This window comes from Nannobrachium achirus (assembly GCF_963921795.1).
Source record: "Nannobrachium achirus genome assembly, chromosome: 21".
NCBI classification, from domain to species: Eukaryota; Metazoa; Chordata; class Actinopteri; order Myctophiformes; family Myctophidae; genus Nannobrachium; species Nannobrachium achirus.
The window spans coordinates 2,006,038-2,025,706 of record NC_137828.1 but is presented as its reverse complement, the minus strand read 5'-3'; the positions used below and the strand labels follow the sequence as shown (position 1 = coordinate 2,025,706).

The 19,669-nt window shown below is 40.8% G+C and overlaps 1 protein-coding gene across 1 annotated transcript in view; it reads left to right on the top strand.

Annotated features, from left to right (window-relative positions):
• Positions 1-19,669, top strand: part of tfr1b (transferrin receptor 1b) — a gene marked incomplete at its 5' end in the record, with an annotated part of 53,883 nt that overhangs the window by 25,501 nt on the left and 8,713 nt on the right. Inside the window, 6 exons of the mRNA XM_080752386.1 lie at positions 63-202; positions 1,853-2,022; positions 5,718-5,837; positions 11,383-11,468; positions 14,205-14,268; positions 17,436-17,503. Coding sequence (XP_080608512.1) covers positions 63-202; positions 1,853-2,022; positions 5,718-5,837; positions 11,383-11,468; positions 14,205-14,268; positions 17,436-17,503 — 648 coding nt within the window. The remainder of the gene's footprint in view (positions 1-62; positions 203-1,852; positions 2,023-5,717; positions 5,838-11,382; positions 11,469-14,204; positions 14,269-17,435; positions 17,504-19,669) is intronic.

The window sequence follows — 19,669 nt, the reverse complement described above, 5'->3', positions numbered from 1 at the left end:
TATACAGGTCCATCTAGGCAGTGGGGACCCCTACACCCCAGTAACTCTCTCTATGTATACAGGTCCATCTGGGCAGTGGGGACCCCTACACCCCAGGGTTCCCCTCCTTCAACAACACCCAGTTCCCCCCCGGCCGGTCCTCTGGTCTGCTGTCCATCCCAGCTCAGAGCATCACCGCCCAGATGGCTGCTAGCATCCTGACGTAAGAGACAGAACCCTAAACCTAAACCTAACCCTGAACCTGAACCTAACCCTAAACCTAACCCTAAACCTAACCCTAACCCAGATGGCTGCTAGCATCCTGACGTCCCTAATGGCTCGAACACACTGTACGATTCTGCGTGGTCGGCGAGGCATCAGATCATTAGAGTATGTCACACTGCACGAGTGGCTTTCTTGAAATCGGCTCGTTGTGGTTTTCGCCGACAAGATTGATCACTGACAGATCACCGACAAGGGGTCACACACTGCCAGATATTTCACCAGGCAGGAGGCATCCCCGATGATGTAGCCAAGGCAATATTACATTTGTTTTTATTCTAATTGCGGGCGTAAATGATTTTCCTCTCTCGCTGTGTGTGCGTGCCTGCGTGTCGCACACACACACACACACACACACACACACACACACACACACACACACACACACAGCGCACTCCGCAGCACCAGCCATGCTGCTGCTGCATCAACATATTATGAGATGCGTTGGTTTTATTATGATGAAAGTCATGAAACAGCAATATAGTGATCTATACGCTGGACGGTCCGCTGCGTAATAATGCGCTCTCCATGCAGTCTCCAGCTCTCCTCGTGTTAAATTCTTAATCTTCAACCCGCCGGTAGGCTATTTAAATACATGGCTGCAGTACGGGCGGCCAAACTAATTAAAACATCGGCAATAAACATACGGCCGGGCTTATATATTTATTTATGCAGGGGAGAATGTATATCTGTCTGTCTACTGTCTCTCCCCCCTCTCTCTCCCTTTCTTTCTCTCAACGTGCGTCGCTCCGTGCGTCTCCATTTGACAGAGAGAGAGAGAGAGAGAGAGAGAGAGAGAGAGAGAGAGAGAGAGAGAGAGAGAGAGAGAGAGCACTCGGGTGCGCACTGCGCAGTGACAGTGACAATCAAAGCTCCTATTAGCCTATTAGGTCCATCTAGAAACGCTCGGGAAGCCGAAGCTGTCGGCGAGCGTTGGAATCGCGCACGGACCTGCTCGCAGAGTCTTTCATACACAGCGAGCAAAACGATCTGCGAGCAACGTCCGATCTCGAATCAGAACGCCGTTTTTGTCGGCGAGCGCCAAAAATGGTCGGCGACAGCACAATCGGCTCAAAGATTCGGGCAGTGTGTTCGAGCCATAAGCCTAACCCACTGTTCGTTTTGTATTAATCATCTATAAAATGTACTAAACTAGTGAAAACAGCAGATCTACAAGCACACTGATCGTAGATCGGCTGTTTTCACTAGTTTTGTGCAACAGTCTTGTATGATGAAGCAGGGCTTTGCTTTACCAAAAGACGTAGGCCTACACATTTGAAACTTGGAGATACGAGGTTTCTGCCCGACAGTGACGATATTTTAGTGATTATGTTGTGAGGAAAACGTTGAGATAACAGCCATTTTGGTTAGAACTGACTGAAAATAACTTTGTACTTCAAGTTTAAAATTATACTAAATATTTTTTCAAGTGTCCAAATAAATTCCAAATATTATCAAATGATCTCGCGGCACCCCTGGACTGCCGTCACGGCAACCCAGGGTGCCCCGTCACCCACTTTGAAAACCACTGAGATGGGGGGTCCCTCATGTGTCTCTCTCTCTCTCTCTCTCTCTCTCTCTCTCTCTCCAGTCAGATGGGGGGTGTGACCCCTGACCCCTCCAGTGGGTTCAGAGGTAACATGGCGGCGGTGACCTACAGCCTAGGAGGGGTCACTAAGGTCACGGTGGAGGTCAACAACCTGCTGGTCAACCAGGAAGTTCACAACGTGTTCGGAGTCATCAGAGGATTCAGAGATCCTGGTAGGACTTTTTTCATATGTAGTTTCAATATGTAGTTGAGGATTTTCAATCTGGCTTCTGTGCCTTTCACAAGAGACCAAGGTCGTACAATCATGTCATCCAACTCAAATATAGCAAAAGTCGAATCATTTCTTTCATATTCAGACCTAGATTTATTGTAACTCTGTCTGCCGAGCAGCATCATTCATTGCTCTTAAAAGTTGCTACTTGCGACAGTGCAAAGTTTGTGTGATTGCTTTGATGGCAAAGTGTCGTCGTGATGGAGAATTCACATCCAATAAGGACTACTGGATGTGAATCACTCGTTACCTCCAGTAGGCTACTGCCCACTGCCTCAGTGTGATCCGCTCATCTGAAGAATTCATCCATTTTGAGGTGAGAACATGGAGAAAGTAGGCTTAATAATAAGTTGGCTGTGAATGCCATAAAAGATGGTTTAATGTCACATTGAGGAGAGCTGAGCTGGTCGCTTCACGAGTCCAGAGTCAGTGCAGCTGCGGTGTGCTGGGGAGTTAATTGGTATTTAACCTAGATGTGCGCTTTTTGCTGGTGATGCAATTAAAAGGATCCCTGGCTAATATGACAAATATGCCTTAATACAGAAATGCCCGTCACAAGTTGATGATGTCATAAATGTCATGTGTGATCTATCCCTATGGAATTTATGGCATGCATGTGGAAATAAAAACAAACGCAATACTTCCTATGGTTAATATGAGCATCAAATCAATATTTCAAATGTGTTTGTGTTTTCTTTTTGCCATAAATTCCATAGGGATAGATATGTGGTTATGTGACTCAGTGTGTGTTCTACAGATCGTTATGTGGTGCTAGGTGAATGACTCTCTGTGTGTGTGTGTTCACATCCTCAGATCGTTATGTGGTGCTAGGTGAATGACTCTCTCTGTGTGTGTGTACCATCCTCAGATGGTTACGTGGTGCTAGGTGAATGACTCTCTCTGTGTGTGTGTGTACACATCCTCAGATCGTTACGTGGTGCTGGGTGAATGACTCTCTCTGTGTGTGTGTTCACATCCTCAGATCGTTATGTGGTGCTAGGTGAATGACTCTCTCTGTGTGTGTGTGTACACATCCTCAGATCGTTACGTGGTGCTGGGTGAATGACTCTCTCTGTGTGTGTGTACCATCCTCAGATGGTTACGTGGTGCTGGGTGAATGACTCTCTCTGTGTGTGTGTGTCCCATACTCAGATGGTTACGTCGTGCTGGGTGAATGACTCTCTCTGTGTGTGTGTTCACATCCTCAGATGGTTACGTGGTGCTGGGTGAATGACTCTCTCTCTGTGTGTGTGTGTTCACATCCTCAGATGGTTACGTGGTGCTGGGTGAATGACTCTCTGTGTGTGTGTGTTCACATCCACAGATGGTTACGTGGTGCTGGGTGAATGACTCTCTGTGTGTGTGTGTGTACACATCCTCAGATGGTTACGTGGTGCTGGGTGAATGACTCTCTCTGTGTGTGTGTTCACATCCTCAGATGGTTATGTGGTGCTAGGTGAATGACTCTCTCTCTGTGTGTGTGTGTTCACATCCTCAGATGGTTACGTGGTGCTAGGTGAATGACTCTCTCTCTGTGTGTGTGTGTTCACATCCTCAGATGGTTACGTGGTGCTAGGTGAATGACTCTCTCTCTGTGTGTGTGTGTTCACATCCTCAGATGGTTACGTGGTGCTAGGTGAATGACTCTCTCTGTGTGTGTGTGTGTTCACATCCTCAGATGGTTACGTGGTGCTGGGTGAATGACTCTCTCTCTGTGTGTGTGTGTTCACATCCTCAGATGGTTACGTGGTGCTAGGTGAATGACTCTCTCTGTGTGTGTGTGTACCATCCTCAGATCGTTATGTGGTGCTAGGTGAATGACTCTCTCTCTGTGTGTGTGTGTTCACATCCTCAGATGGTTACGTGGTGCTAGGTGAATGACTCTCTCTGTGTGTGTGTGTGTTCACATCCTCAGATGGTTACGTGGTGCTAGGTGAATGACTCTCTCTGTGTGTGTGTGTGTGTGTTCACATCCACAGATGGTTACGTGGTGCTAGGTGAATGACTCTCTCTGTGTGTGTGTGTGTTCACATCCTCAGATGGTTACGTGGTGCTAGGTGAATGACTCTCTCTGTGTGTGTCTGTGTACCATCCTCAGATGGTTACGTGGTGCTAGGTGAATGACTCTCTCTGTGTGTGTGTGTGTTCACATCCACAGATGGTTACGTGGTGCTAGGTGAATGACTCTCTCTGTGTGTGTGTGTGTTCACATCCTCAGATGGTTACGTGGTGCTAGGTGAATGACTCTCTCTGTGTGTGTCTGTGTACCATCCTCAGATCGCTACGTGGTGCTGGGTGAATGACTCTCTCTCTGTGTGTGTGTGTTCACATCCTCAGATGGTTACATGGTGCTGGGTGAATGACTCTCTCTGTGTGTGTGTTCACATCCTCAGATCGTTAAGTGGTGCTGGGTGAATGACTCTCTCTGTGTGTGTGTTCACATCCTCAGATCGTTAAGTGGTGCTGGGTGAATGACTCTCTCTGTGTGTGTGTACACATCCTCAGATCGTTACGTGGTGCTGGGTGAATGACTCTCTGTGTGTGTGTGTTCACATCCTCAGATCGTTATGTGGTGCTGGGTGAATGACTCTCTCTGTGTGTGTGTACCATCCTCAGATCGTTACGTGGTGCTGGGTGAATGACTCTCTGTGTGTGTGTGTACCATCCTCAGATGGTTACGTGGTGCTGGGTGAATGACTCTCTGTGTGTGTGTGTTCACATCCACAGATGGTTACGTGGTGCTGGGTGAATGACTCTCTCTGTGTGTGTGTGTTCACATCCTCAGATCGTTATGTGGTGCTAGGTGAATGACTCTCTCTGTGTGTGTGTTCACATCCTCAGATCGTTATGTGGTGTTAGGTGAATGACTCTCTCTGTGTGTGTGTGTTCACATCCTCAGATGGTTACGTGGTGCTGGGTGAATGACTCTCTCTGTGTGTGTGTACACATCCTCAGATGGTTACGTGGTGCTGGGTGAATGACTCTCTCTGTGTGTGTGTGTACACATCCTCAGATGGTTACGTGGTGCTGGGTGAATGACTCTCTCTGTGTGTGTGTACACATCCTCAGATGGTTACGTGGTGCTGGGTGAATGACTCTCTCTGTGTGTGTGTGTACACATCCTCAGATGGTTACGTGGTGCTGGGTGAATGACTCTCTCTGTGTGTGTGTACCATCCTCAGATCGTTACGTGGTGCTGGGTGAATGACTCTCTGTGTGTGTGTGTACACATCCTCAGATGGTTACGTGGTGCTGGGTGAATGACTCTCTCTGTGTGTGTGTGTTCACATCCTCAGATGGTTATGTGGTGCTAGGTGAATGACTCTCTCTGTGTGTGTGTTCACATCCTCAGATCGTTACGTGGTGCTGGGTGAATGACTCTCTGTGTGTGTGTGTGTTCACATCCTCAGATCGTTATGTGGTGCTGGGTGAATGACTCTCTGTGTGTGTGTGTTCACATCCTCAGATCGTTACGTGGTGCTAGGTGAATGACTCTCTCTGTGTGTGTGTGTTCACATCCTCAGATCGTTACGTGGTGCTGGGTGAATGACTCTCTGTGTGTGTGTGTACCATCCTCAGATGGTTACGTGGTGCTAGGTGAATGACTCTCTCTGTGTGTGTGTGTACCATCCTCAGATCGTTACGTGGTGCTGGGTGCCCAGAGAGATGCGTGGGCCAGTGGTTATGCCAGGGCTACGGTGGGCACTGCCCTGCTGCTGGAGCTGGCAAAGGCTGTGCGTGGGATGGTGGAGAATGGTAACTATACACACACATGCACGCACACACGCACACACTAGGGATGGGTGTTAGCAAGAGCCTCACGATAATTCGTATCACAATTAGGGCTGTCACAATTATTACATAATCGTCTAATCGTGATTATTTGACATTATCGCAATTATTTTGTCATAATCGTCATAATCGTAAATGTTGAAAAATTTCCGAAATAGTGGAAATAGCAGATCTACAAGCTCACAACATCGCGACGCGTTGTGAGCTTGTAGATCGGCTATTTTTTTTAAGTAGTAAGTTGTCAAACATGTCAGTATTTTCTTTGTGTATTTAGGTTATGTGTCATATCTGCCATGTACAACTTCAAAGACTAAAAGCCAAACAGAAATGTAATTATCAACGACAAAAACACAATTAAATCGTTAATCGCCAATTATTTGAGTGATAATTAATCGTCATGTAAAATGTCATATCGTGACAGCCCTAATCACAATACTTGGGTCACGATATTATTGTATCACGATATATTGCGATGCGATAAGCATAGCGATATTCAACAGAATTTACAGATTTCTTTGTAGAGCTGAAAGTCCAACGTTCCGTGTACCACCTGGGTAGTCTGATGATATGCATGAGCATCACATTATATTGATAACCTGGGTAGTCTGATGATATGCATGAGCATCACATTATATTGATAACCTGGGTAGTCTGATAATATGCATGAGCATCACATTATATTGATAACCTGGGTAGTCTGATAATATGCATGAGCATCACATTATATTGATAACCTGGGTAGTCTGATAATATGCATGAGCATCACATTATATTGATAACCTGGGTAGTCTGATGATATGCATGAGCATCACATTATATTGATAACCTGGGTAATCTGATGATATGCATGAGCATCACATTATATTGATAACCTGGGTAGTCTGATAATATGCATGAGCATCACATTATATTGATAACCTGGGTAGTCTGATGATATGCATGAGCATCACATTATATTGATAACCTGGGTAGTCTGATAATATGCATGAGCATCACATTATATTGATAACCTGGGTAATCTGATGATATGCATGAGCATCACATTATATTGATAACCTGGGTAGTCTGATAATATGCATGAGCATCACATTATATTGATAACCTGGGTAGTCTGATGATATGCATGAGCATCACATTATATTGATAACCTGGGTAGTCTGATAATATGCATGAGCATCACATTATATTGATAACCTGGGTAGTCTGATAATATGCATGAGCATCACATTATATTGATAACCTGGGTAGTCTGATAATATGCATGAGCATCACATTATATTGATAACCTGGGTAGTCTGATGATATGCATGAGCATCACATTATATTGATAATCTGGGTAGTCTGATAATATGCATGAGCATCACATTATATTGATAACCTGGGTAGTCTGATAATATGCATGAGCATCACATTATATTGATAACCTGGGTAGTCTGATGATATGCATGAGCATCACATTATATTGATAACCTGGGTAGTCTGATGATATGCATGAGCATCACATTATATTGATAACCTGGGTAGTCTGATGATATGCATGAGCATCACATTATATTGATAACCTGGGTAGTCTGATAATATGCATGAGCATCACATTATATTGATAACCTGGGTAGTCTGATGATATGCATGAGCATCACATTATATTGATAACCTGGGTAGTCTGATGATATGCATGAGCATCACATTATATTGATAACCTGGGTAGTCTGATGATATGCATGAGCATCACATTATATTGATAACCTGGGTAGTCTGATAATATGCATGAGCATCACATTATATTGATAACCTGGGTAGTCTGATAATATGCATGAGCATCACATTATATTGATAACCTGGGTAGTCTGATGATATGCATGAGCATCACATTATATTGATAACCTGGGTAGTCTGATGATATGCATGAGCATCACATTATATTGATAACCTGGGTAGTCTGATGATATGCATGAGCATCACATTATATTGATAACCTGGGTAGTCTGATAATATGCATGAGCATCACATTATATTGATAACCTGGGTAGTCTGATAATATGCATGAGCATCACATTATATTGATAACCTGGGTAGTCTGATAATATGCATGAGCATCACATTATATTGATAACCTGGGTAGTCTGATAATATGCATGAGCATCACATTATATTGATAACCTGGGTAGTCTGATAATATGCATGAGCATCACATTATATTGATAACCTGGGTAGTCTGATAATATGCATGAGCATCACATTATATTGATAACCTGGGTAGTCTGATGATATGCATGAGCATCACATTATATTGATAATCTGGGTAGTCTGATAATATGCATGAGCATCACATTATATTGATAACCTGGGTAGTCTGATAATATGCATGAGCATCACATTATATTGATAACCTGGGTAGTCTGATGATATGCATGAGCATCACATTATATTGATAACCTGGGTAGTCTGATGATATGCATGAGCATCACATTATATTGATAACCTGGGTAGTCTGATGATATGCATGAGCATCACATTATATTGATAACCTGGGTAGTCTGATAATATGCATGAGCATCACATTATATTGATAACCTGGGTAGTCTGATGATATGCATGAGCATCACATTATATTGATAACCTGGGTAGTCTGATGATATGCATGAGCATCACATTATATTGATAACCTGGGTAGTCTGATGATATGCATGAGCATCACATTATATTGATAACCTGGGTAGTCTGATAATATGCATGAGCATCACATTATATTGATAACCTGGGTAGTCTGATAATATGCATGAGCATCACATTATATTGATAACCTGGGTAGTCTGATGATATGCATGAGCATCACATTATATTGATAACCTGGGTAGTCTGATGATATGCATGAGCATCACATTATATTGATAACCTGGGTAGTCTGATGATATGCATGAGCATCACATTATATTGATAACCTGGGTAGTCTGATAATATGCATGAGCATCACATTATATTGATAACCTGGGTAGTCTGATAATATGCATGAGCATCACATTATATTGATAACCTGGGTAGTCTGATGATATGCATGAGCATCACATTATATTGATAACCTGGGTAGTCTGATAATATGCATGAGCATCACATTATATTGATAACCTGGGTAGTCTGATAATATGCATGAGCATCACATTATATTGATAACCTGGGTAGTCTGATGATATGCATGAGCATCACATTATATTGATAACCTGGGTAGTCTGATGATATGCATGAGCATCACATTATATTGATAACCTGGGTAGTCTGATGATATGCATGAGCATCACATTATATTGATAACCTGGGTAGTCTGATGATATGCATGAGCATCACATTATATTGATAACCTGGGTAGTCTGATAATATGCATGAGCATCACATTATATTGATAACCTGGGTAGTCTGATGATATGCATGAGCATCACATTATATTGATAACCTGGGTAGTCTGATGATATGCATGAGCATCACATTATATTGATAACCTGGGTAGTCTGATAATATGCATGAGCATCACATTATATTGATAACCTGGGTAGTCTGATGATATGCATGAGCATCACATTATATTGATAACCTGGGTAGTCTGATAATATGCATGAGCATCACATTATATTGATAACCTGGGTAGTCTGATGATATGCATGAGCATCACATTATATTGATAACCTGGGTAGTCTGATGATATGCATGAGCATCACATTATATTGATAACCTGGGTAGTCTGATGATATGCATGAGCATCACATTATATTGATAACCTGGGTAGTCTGATGATATGCATGAGCATCACATTATATTGATAACCTGGGTAGTCTGATGATATGCATGAGCATCACATTATATTGATAACCTGGGTAGTCTGATGATATGCATGAGCATCACATTATATTGATAACCTGGGTAGTCTGATGATATGCATGAGCATCACATTATATTGATAACCTGGGTAGTCTGATAATATGCATGAGCATCACATTATATTGATAACCTGGGTAGTCTGATAATATGCATGAGCATCACATTATATTGATAACCTGGGTAGTCTGATGATATGCATGAGCATCACATTATATTGATAACCTGGGTAGTCTGATGATATGCATGAGCATCACATTATATTGATAACCTGGGTAGTCTGATAATATGCATGAGCATCACATTATATTGATAACCTGGGTAGTCTGATAATATGCATGAGCATCACATTATATTGATAACCTGGGTAGTCTGATGATATGCATGAGCATCACATTATATTGATAACCTGGGTAGTCTGATGATATGCATGAGCATCACATTATATTGATAACCTGGGTAGTCTGATGATATGCATGAGCATCACATTATATTGATAACCTGGGTAGTCTGATGATATGCATGAGCATCACATTATATTGATAACCTGGGTAGTCTGATGATATGCATGAGCATCACATTATATTGATAACCTGGGTAGTCTGATGATATGCATGAGCATCACATTATATTGATAACCTGGGTAGTCTGATAATATGCATGAGCATCACATTATATTGATAACCTGGGTAGTCTGATGATATGCATGAGCATCACATTATATTGATAACCTGGGTAGTCTGATAATATGCATGAGCATCACATTATATTGATAACCTGGGTAGTCTGATAATATGCATGAGCATCACATTATATTGATAACCTGGGTAGTCTGATGATATGCATGAGCATCACATTATATTGATAACCTGGGTAGTCTGATGATATGCATGAGCATCACATTATATTGATAACCTGGGTAGTCTGATAATATGCATGAGCATCACATTATATTGATAACCTGGGTAGTCTGATAATATGCATGAGCATCACATTATATTGATAACCTGGGTAGTCTGATAATATGCATGAGCATCACATTATATTGATAACCTGGGTAGTCTGATAATATGCATGAGCATCACATTATATTGATAACTCAATGGACAAATAGATTTTTAATCATCTGAAATGTTGTCGACTAAAATATCGAATTGACTAAATCGACAGTGGATTTTGTCGAAAAAAAATGTATATTGATGCCTTGATGGCGTTGTAATGGCAGATTTTGCACTTGGTTGCATGCTGAAAATAAGATCTACAAGCTCACAACGCATTGCAGGCACGACTTTGCACAATTTGAGCTTGTAGATCAGCTATGTTCAGAGCGCAACACCCGAGCGCAACCAAACGAAATGACTCGTCTTTCAGTTCTACTGGATCTCTTCTCCACTATTAGTCCCTCCCTGACATTTTAGTCTAGTTTATATTTTGTTGACAAAATTGTCAATATATTTAGTCTTAGTTTTAGTCATCATAGCTTTGTTTTTATTAGTTTTTTGTCAGTGAAAAAATGTTGACACCTAGCTACCCTATTTTTCATCATATGGTTAGTCGACAAAAATTACGCACACCCACGCACATACTGATTTTCTGATGTGCGTGTGCGCGTGCGTGTGTGTGTGTGTGTGTGCGTGTCCAGACGGTTTCAGACCCAGAAGGAGTCTGGTGTTCGCCAGCTGGAGCGCCGGAGAGTACGGAAGTGTTGGCGCCACCGAGTGGCTGGAGGTAGGAAGTTACTGCTTTCTTATTGGTGGATGATATAAGCGTGTCTAAGACGGAAATAACAAGACACGCCCTCTCCGGTTCACTTCCTGTATACGTGTGACATCTTTTTAGGAGGCAGGAAGCATAGTCTCGCGTGGCCAGACTGTTGCCTCCGCGATTTGGTCAAATGCTCCCGTCAACAGTCAGGCAAACGGAAATAGAAACGATGAGTGCGAGATAAAGCGGATGTGACGCAACCGCTCCCTTGGTGCAGTAGCAATAACATGTCCTACTGGAAGTGTTATGTCTCCTTTCAATATTTCTGGGGGCGTTATTTGGTCTTTCTCTGGTGTTACTGATGTTACCTCCATGATGTTTTCAAACGTTTTCTTAAACTATACACCCATAACAAGAATAGGCTCGAATGACTTGTGTCTGAGCTGTTGTGTTTCTGTTATGTTTCCAATGGGACTACAGTTCATTATAATGACTCTGTCTGTGCTAGTGTGTTTCTGTTATGTTTCCAATGGGACTACAGTTCATTATAATGACTCTGTCTGTGCTAGTGTGTTTCTGTTATGTTTCCAATGGGACTACAGTTCATTATAATGACTCTGTCTGTGCTAGTGTGTTTCTGTTATGTTTCCAATGGTACTACAGTTCATTAGAATGACTCTGTCTGTGCTAGTGTGCTTCTGTTATGTTTCCAATGGGACTACAGTTCAGTGCAGCAGTGACTACTTCCGATACTCGCCGTTCGGGAGCTGCCGTTCCAGACTCTATATAACATTCAGAGATTGTGGAATAGTTGTCTGGCTACGCGAGACTAGCGGACACCTTATAAGGAGACAGGAAGCAGGGTGGAGTCTGTTCTTTCCAATGAGAGAGTGAACGTGAACACAGTTTCTGAACCATTCTTTAGCTCCACGATGGGCGATGAAAACGGCATGAACCTGCAGACACCGGAAGTGGCGGAAGTGCTGCGGTTGACGGAAGTTACGCCATGCGTTGCAGTCGCCAGCGAAACAAAACTAAATAAATCGGTGCTCTTAAGTCGCTCTTAATAGGTGTGTCCTTTGTCAAAACCCATGTTTTTGTTTGGATATTGTTTATTACGAGCGAAACCGATGGGTCGGGAGAAGTAGAACCGTTTTTTTTCGCCAGCGGGGAATATGAAAAAAAAATAATAATAACATCCGGTGAAATTCTCCCGGTGGAAGTAGCTCTGTTTCAGCCTATGGTCTTGACCAGGCTTTCCTCTTGGCAGATGAGTAAGCCTGGCTACGCGAGGCTCCAGGTCACTGATGGATCGGGTTGAATCCAATTAAAGGAGTCATCCAGACCAAAACACATATAGGGTTAAATCTGTCTTTTATCATACCCCTTTATACCTGCTTTAGTCGATTTTTTTCATAGCTGCCCCTTTTGCTAGATTTCGGCTGCCCCTGTTGCTAGATTTCGCAGGCCCTCTCATAACTAACAGAGTGTATAGCCTTTATACTAGTGCGGTTATTTCTTCAGCTTCAAAGTTAGTATTTTTTTATTGGATTGTGTTTACACAACGTCCTGAGACCAACCAAACCGCTGTTTTGACCTCACAGGCACCCTTACTTGTCAAACGGCTTCTGCTCTGCACCAGAGCAGGGAGAGGAGAGGCTAGAAAGGGAGGGGAGGGAGGGGTCGGTTTGACAAGTAAGGGTGCCTGTGAGGTCAAAACAGCGGTTTGGTTGGTCTCAGGACGTTGTGTAAACACAATCCAATAAAAAAATACTAACTTTGAAGCTGAAGAAATAACCACACTAGTATAAAGGCTATACACTCTGTTAGTTATGAGAGGGCCTGCGAAATCTAGCAACAGGGGCAGCCGAAATCTAGCAACAGGGGCAGCTATGAAAAAAATGGACCAAAGCAGGTATAAAGGGGTATGATAAAAGACAGATTTAACCCTATATGTGTTTTGGTCTGGATGACTCCTTTAATTCCCTATGGAAGTCCCACGATATACACATAAACCAGTAAGACTCCCTAATAGGGAGATAAGCGACCGTCAGGTCGCAGCGTGATTTTAGGGCAAAATGTGTAGGAGTAGTGTCCAAAAATGTGTTTGAAGAAATTGGCCTGTTGGTGGCGCTATATGGGACAGATCCATATTGATGAGATGAGTGTAGACATACTGTGTACCGATTTGTGTGATTTTTGGGCAAAATCTGTAGGAGCAGTGTCGAAAAATGTGTTTTAAAGAATCGGCCTGAAGGTGGCGCTATATGGGACCGATCCATGTTGATGAGATGAGTGTAGGCATACTGTGTACCGATTTGCGTGATTTTAGGGCAAAATCTGTAGGAGCTGTGTCCAAAAATGTGTTTTGCAAGAATTGGCCTCATGGTGGCGCTAGAAGAGGGTCATGTGTGAATTGCTGGGTGGAGGAATTGCTGGGTGGAGGTTGTGGTTTGGCAGGCAAGGAGTGTGTGTGCAAAATTTGGCATGGATCGGGCAACGGTTGCAGAGATATGAGCAGGGCAAAAGTGTGACGTGTGACGTGTGACCGACGGACGGACGGACGGCCGGTGGAGGTTTTGATACTAAAATGCGACCTGACGGTCGCAAAAAATGCGACCTGACGGTCGCAATAAATGTGTTGATAAATAAATGTGTTCCTCTCTAGGGTTACATGAATAAATTTGTCCCTAATGAAATGTGTTCCTCTCTAGGGTTACATGAATAAATGTGTCCCTAATGAAATGTCTTCCTCTCTAGGGTTACATGTCTTCTATTGACAAGAAAGCTTTCACCTACATCAGCCTGGATGGAGCTGTGATGGGTCAGTGCACACACGCACGCACGCACGCACGCACACACGCACGCACGCACGCACGCACACACACACACACACACACACACACACACACACACTGTATACACTTCTACTGTATATGGTCATCTGTCTCATATTCTCTACTGTATTGTTATTGTAGGTCTAGGAGGGTTCATATATAAATGTATTAATATTGTTATTGTAGGTCTAGGAGGGTTCATATATAAATGTATTAATATTGTTATTGTAGGTCTAGGAGGATTCATATATAAATGTATTAATATTGTTATTGTAGGTCTAGGAGGGTTCATATATAAATGTATTAATATTGTTATTGTAGGTCTAGGAGGGTTCATATATAAATGTATTAATATTGTTATTGTAGGTCTAGGAGGGTTCATATAAATGTATTAATATTGTTATTGTAGGTCTAGGAGGGTTCATATATAAATGTATTAATATTGTTATTGTAGGTCTAGGAGGATTCATATATAAATGTATTAATATTGTTATTGTAGGTCTAGGAGGGTTCATATAAATGTATTAATATTGTTATTGTAGGTCTAGGAGGATTCATATATAAATGTATTAATATTGTTATTGTAGGTCTAGGAGGGTTCATATAAATGTATTAATATTGTTATTGTAGGTCTAGTAGCGTTCATATAAATGTATTCATATTGTTATTGTAGGTCTAGGAGGGTTCATATAAATGTATTAATATTGTTATTGTAGGTCTAGGAGGGTTCATATATAAATGTATTAATATTGTTATTGTAGGTCTAGGAGGATTCATATATAAATGTATTAATATTGTTATTGTAGGTCTAGGAGGGTTCATATAAATGTATTAATATTGTTATTGTAGGTCTAGGAGGGTTCATATATAAATGTATTAATATTGTTATTGTAGGTCTAGGAGGGTTCATATATAAATGTATTAATATTGTTATTGTAGGTCTAGGAGGGTTCATATATAAATGTATTAATATTGTTATTGTAGGTCTAGGAGGATTCATATATAAATTAGTGCTGTCCGAGTTAACTAAATTAATCGCAATTAACTCACCGTTATGTTAATCGCGATTAATTATTTTAATCGCAATTAATCGCATATTTACAAACATTGGCTACAATATCGGCTATATTGGCTACAAGGTCCATCCCTGTTGATGTAACAAAAAATACAATGTATAATTAAAGCATAAAGGTGGACACAACAGTAATCATTTAGCAGATCCTTATACCCATCAGCTGCAGTCTGTTTAATGCAATACCATTATGATTTATTCAGGTTTTTATTTGATTTAGAATAAAAGATTAACATACTTTTGCATAAATCCAGCAAATATAAGTTAATAGGGCCACGAAAGACGTGAAAGATATCCCTCTAAGTTACATTGTGACCTGATAAAAGCTGATGACTTATTTGCGATTAATCGCGCGATTAACTACATAAATCATGCGATTAATCGCGATTAAAATATTTAATCGTTGGACACCACTAATATAAATGTATTAATATTGTTATTGTAGGTCTAGGAGGGTTCATATAAATGTATTGATATTGTTATTGTAGGTCTAGGAGGGTTCATATATAAATGTATTAATATTGTTGTTGTAGGTCTAGGAGGATTCATATATAAATGTATTAATATTGTTATTGTAGGTCTAGGAGGGTTCATATAAATGTATTAATATTGTTATTGTAGGTCTAGGAGGGTTCATATATAAATGTATTAATATTGTTATTGTAGGTCTAGGAGGATTCATATATAAATGTATTAATATTGTTATTGTAGGTCTAGGAGGATTCATATATAAATGTATTAATATTGTTATTGTAGGTCTAGGAGGGTTCATATAAATGTATTAATATTGTTATTGTAGGTCTAGGAGGGTTCATATAAATGTATTAATATTGTTATTGTAGGTCTAGGAGGGTTCATATAAATGTATTAATATTGTTATTGTAGGTCTAGGAGGATTCATATATAAATGTATTAATATTGTTATTGTAGGTCTAGGAGGGTTCATATAAATGTATTAATATTGTTATTGTAGGTCTAGTAGCGTTCATATACATGTATTAATATTGTTATTGTAGGTCTAGGAGGGTTCATATATAAATGTATTAATATCGTTATTGTAGGTCTAGGAGGATTCATATATAAATGTATTAATATTGTTATTGTAGGTCTAGGAGGGTTCATATAAATGTATTAATATTGTTATTGTAGGTCTAGGAGGGTTCATATATAAATGTATTAATATTGTTATTGTAGGTCTAGGAGGATTCATATATAAATGTATTAATATTGTTATTGTAGGTATAGGAGGGTTCATATAAATGTATTAATATTGTTATTGTAGGTCTAGGAGGGTTCATATAAATGTATTAATATTGTTATTGTAGGTCTAGGAGGGTTCATATATAAATGTATTAATATTGTTATTGTAGGTCTAGGAGGATTCATATATAAATGTATTAATATTGTTATTGTAGGTCTAGGAGGGTTCATATATAAATGTATTAATATTGTTATTGTAGGTCTAGGAGGGTTCATATATAAATGTATTAATATTGTTATTGTAGGTCTAGGAGGATTCATATATAAATGTATTAATATTGTTATTGTAGGTCTAGGAGGATTCATATATAAATGTATTAATATTGTTATTGTAGGTCTAGGAGGATTCATATATAAATGTATTAATATTGTTATTGTAGGTCTAGGAGGGTTCATATATAAATGTATTAATATTGTTATTGTAGGTCTAGGAGGGTTCATATATAAATGTATTAATATTGTTATTGTAGGTCTAGGAGGATTCATATATAAATGTATTAATATTGTTATTGTAGGTCTAGGAGGATTCATATATAAATGTATTAATATTGTTATTGTAGGTATAGGAGGGTTCATATAAATGTATTAATATTGTTATTGTAGGTCTAGGAGGGTTCATATAAATGTATTAATATTGTTATTGTAGGTCTAGGAGGGTTCATATAAATGTATTAATATTGTTATTGTAGGTCTAGGAGGATTCATATATAAATGTATTAATATTGTTATTGTAGGTCTAGGAGGGTTCATATAAATGTATTAATATTGTTATTGTAGGTCTAGGAGGGTTCATATATAAATGTATTAATATTGTTATTGTAGGTCTAGGAGGGTTCAAAGTCTCTGCCAGTCCTCTGTTGTACAGCCTTCTGGAGAACACCATGAAACAGGTACAGTATAATATATTACATTATTATATACTGTATACAGTAACAGTTCATGTACACTAATAACACATCACTATTATCTACACTATCGCTATGATGATGATGGGCTCTATACATTACGCGCGTAAGGCGGAGTATCACTCCAAATGACGTATTTCCGGTCGCCATGTTTGAGGGACGTCACTTATCTATCTATAAATGCGAGAAGTCTCTGCGTGTGTGTTTGTAATCCGCGTATCTCGAGAACCGTTCGTCCCACCGGCTTCAGATTCGGCACGCGCGTTCCCCGCCGCAGCACGGAGTGCAGTGCCGGGCCTCGACCCGACCCGACGCGCGGTTTTCCCTAACCGGCGTGAAACGTTCGGAATCTCCTTATGCGGAAATCGGCGCAAAATCTCCATGACAGATATCTCCGTATATGGGCATAAAAGGGACACAGACTGATACAGAGAATGGGCATATGGGCAGATACAGAGATCTCCATATATGGGCATATGGGCATAAAATGGACACAGATATATGGGCATAAAAGGGACACAGACTGAGATCTCCATATATGGGCATATGGGCAGATACAGAGATCTCCATATATGGGCATATGGGCATAAAAGATGGACACAGATAGAGTATATGGGCATAAAAGGGACACAGACAGATACAGAGATCTCCATATAATGGGGTTTGCATTAAAGGGTGGGGCATTCATTCCCTATTTACATCGTTCCCGAGTTGGCCAGGTGGCAAACTCCATATATGGGCATAAATGGGCACAGGCAAACAGATGGTCAAACCAGGTCCTACAGAGATCTCCATATATGGGCAGAAAATGGACGTAGACAGACATATCTCTCCATATATGGGCATAAATGGACACACGCAAACAGATGGTCAAAACGGATCCTATGACAACAGGTATAATGGGGTTTGCATTAAAGGGCGGGGCATTCATTCCCTATTTACATTGTTCCCGAGTTGGCCAGGTCGCCGACTAGACGCGCTGCCGCCCAAAGGGCGGCCGAGCTTCTAGTAATAATAATAACAAGTGCACTACAACGTTTACATAACCTGATCCTATTACTGTATGTATTGAGATAGATTGTAGTAGGCTACAACAGTTATCATCAAAATAAACCATATCAAAGTGTGCAGGACATTACTCTCTCAAAATAACAACTTTTCTAGTGTTATTTCTTATCCTGGTAAACATCATGGGTCTGTCTGACAGACAGCGTTCCTTGTTCAGCCACGTCAGATATATTCTCTCTTTAAACATAACTGTTTGCTCAATCTCATTGTAGGCTATAGACTATAATATATTCAAAGATATATGTTTTTTATGCCAGATTTACTGGCCGCAACCCGACCGCAACCTCCGTGTAATATGCGTTAGCCGACACTTCAGTCAACTCTGTCTCTTGACGCAGATCATCTGAGAGAGAACATCATGGTCAAGCTAGCATCACTTTGTATTGAGAGAGAGAGATGCACTTTTCGAGAGAGAGAAATGGTCGAGTGAGCTTCACTTTGTATTGTAAGACGGGACCATTGTCAGCGGTGCAGCAGAGGAGAGACTGTTGCATTGCTGATTAAAAGTATAATCTGTTTATATGTTGGCCTATTAAAGCCTATCATTAAACCACAATCAAATGTTGTTTACTTTCATAATGGGGACACTTTTTGAGCGGTGGTCACAACGCTCCAATACGTGGCCGTGTGTGTGGGTCTGTCTGTCTGTCTGCGTGCGTGTCTGTCTGTCTGTCTGTCTGTAGCCTGCAGTAACCTTTTCTGACCACACATGTTAAGGGAGGGGCGCTGTTGTTCAGGCCAGGCCAGACCAGGCACACACACACACACACACACACACACACACACACACACACACACACACACACAGGGGGGAAGGGGGGGGGGGGGAACCACCGCTCAGTTCACACGGGTGTGAACACTCTGGTCTAGAGTGAGAGTAGTGTAGGTCGAAAAAGGCACTTGAATCAGTTTCTATATCACTTAAAAAATACTCAAATAGAAAAAATGTTCAAAAGGAGCGAGACAGAGTCCTTCTTTGCAAAAAACCCAAGTGTTTTATTCACCTGTCAGACCAACAAAATGGTGTTCACCAAAATACAGCAGAGACAAACCTATATACAAACAGACTGGCCAGATTAGCAT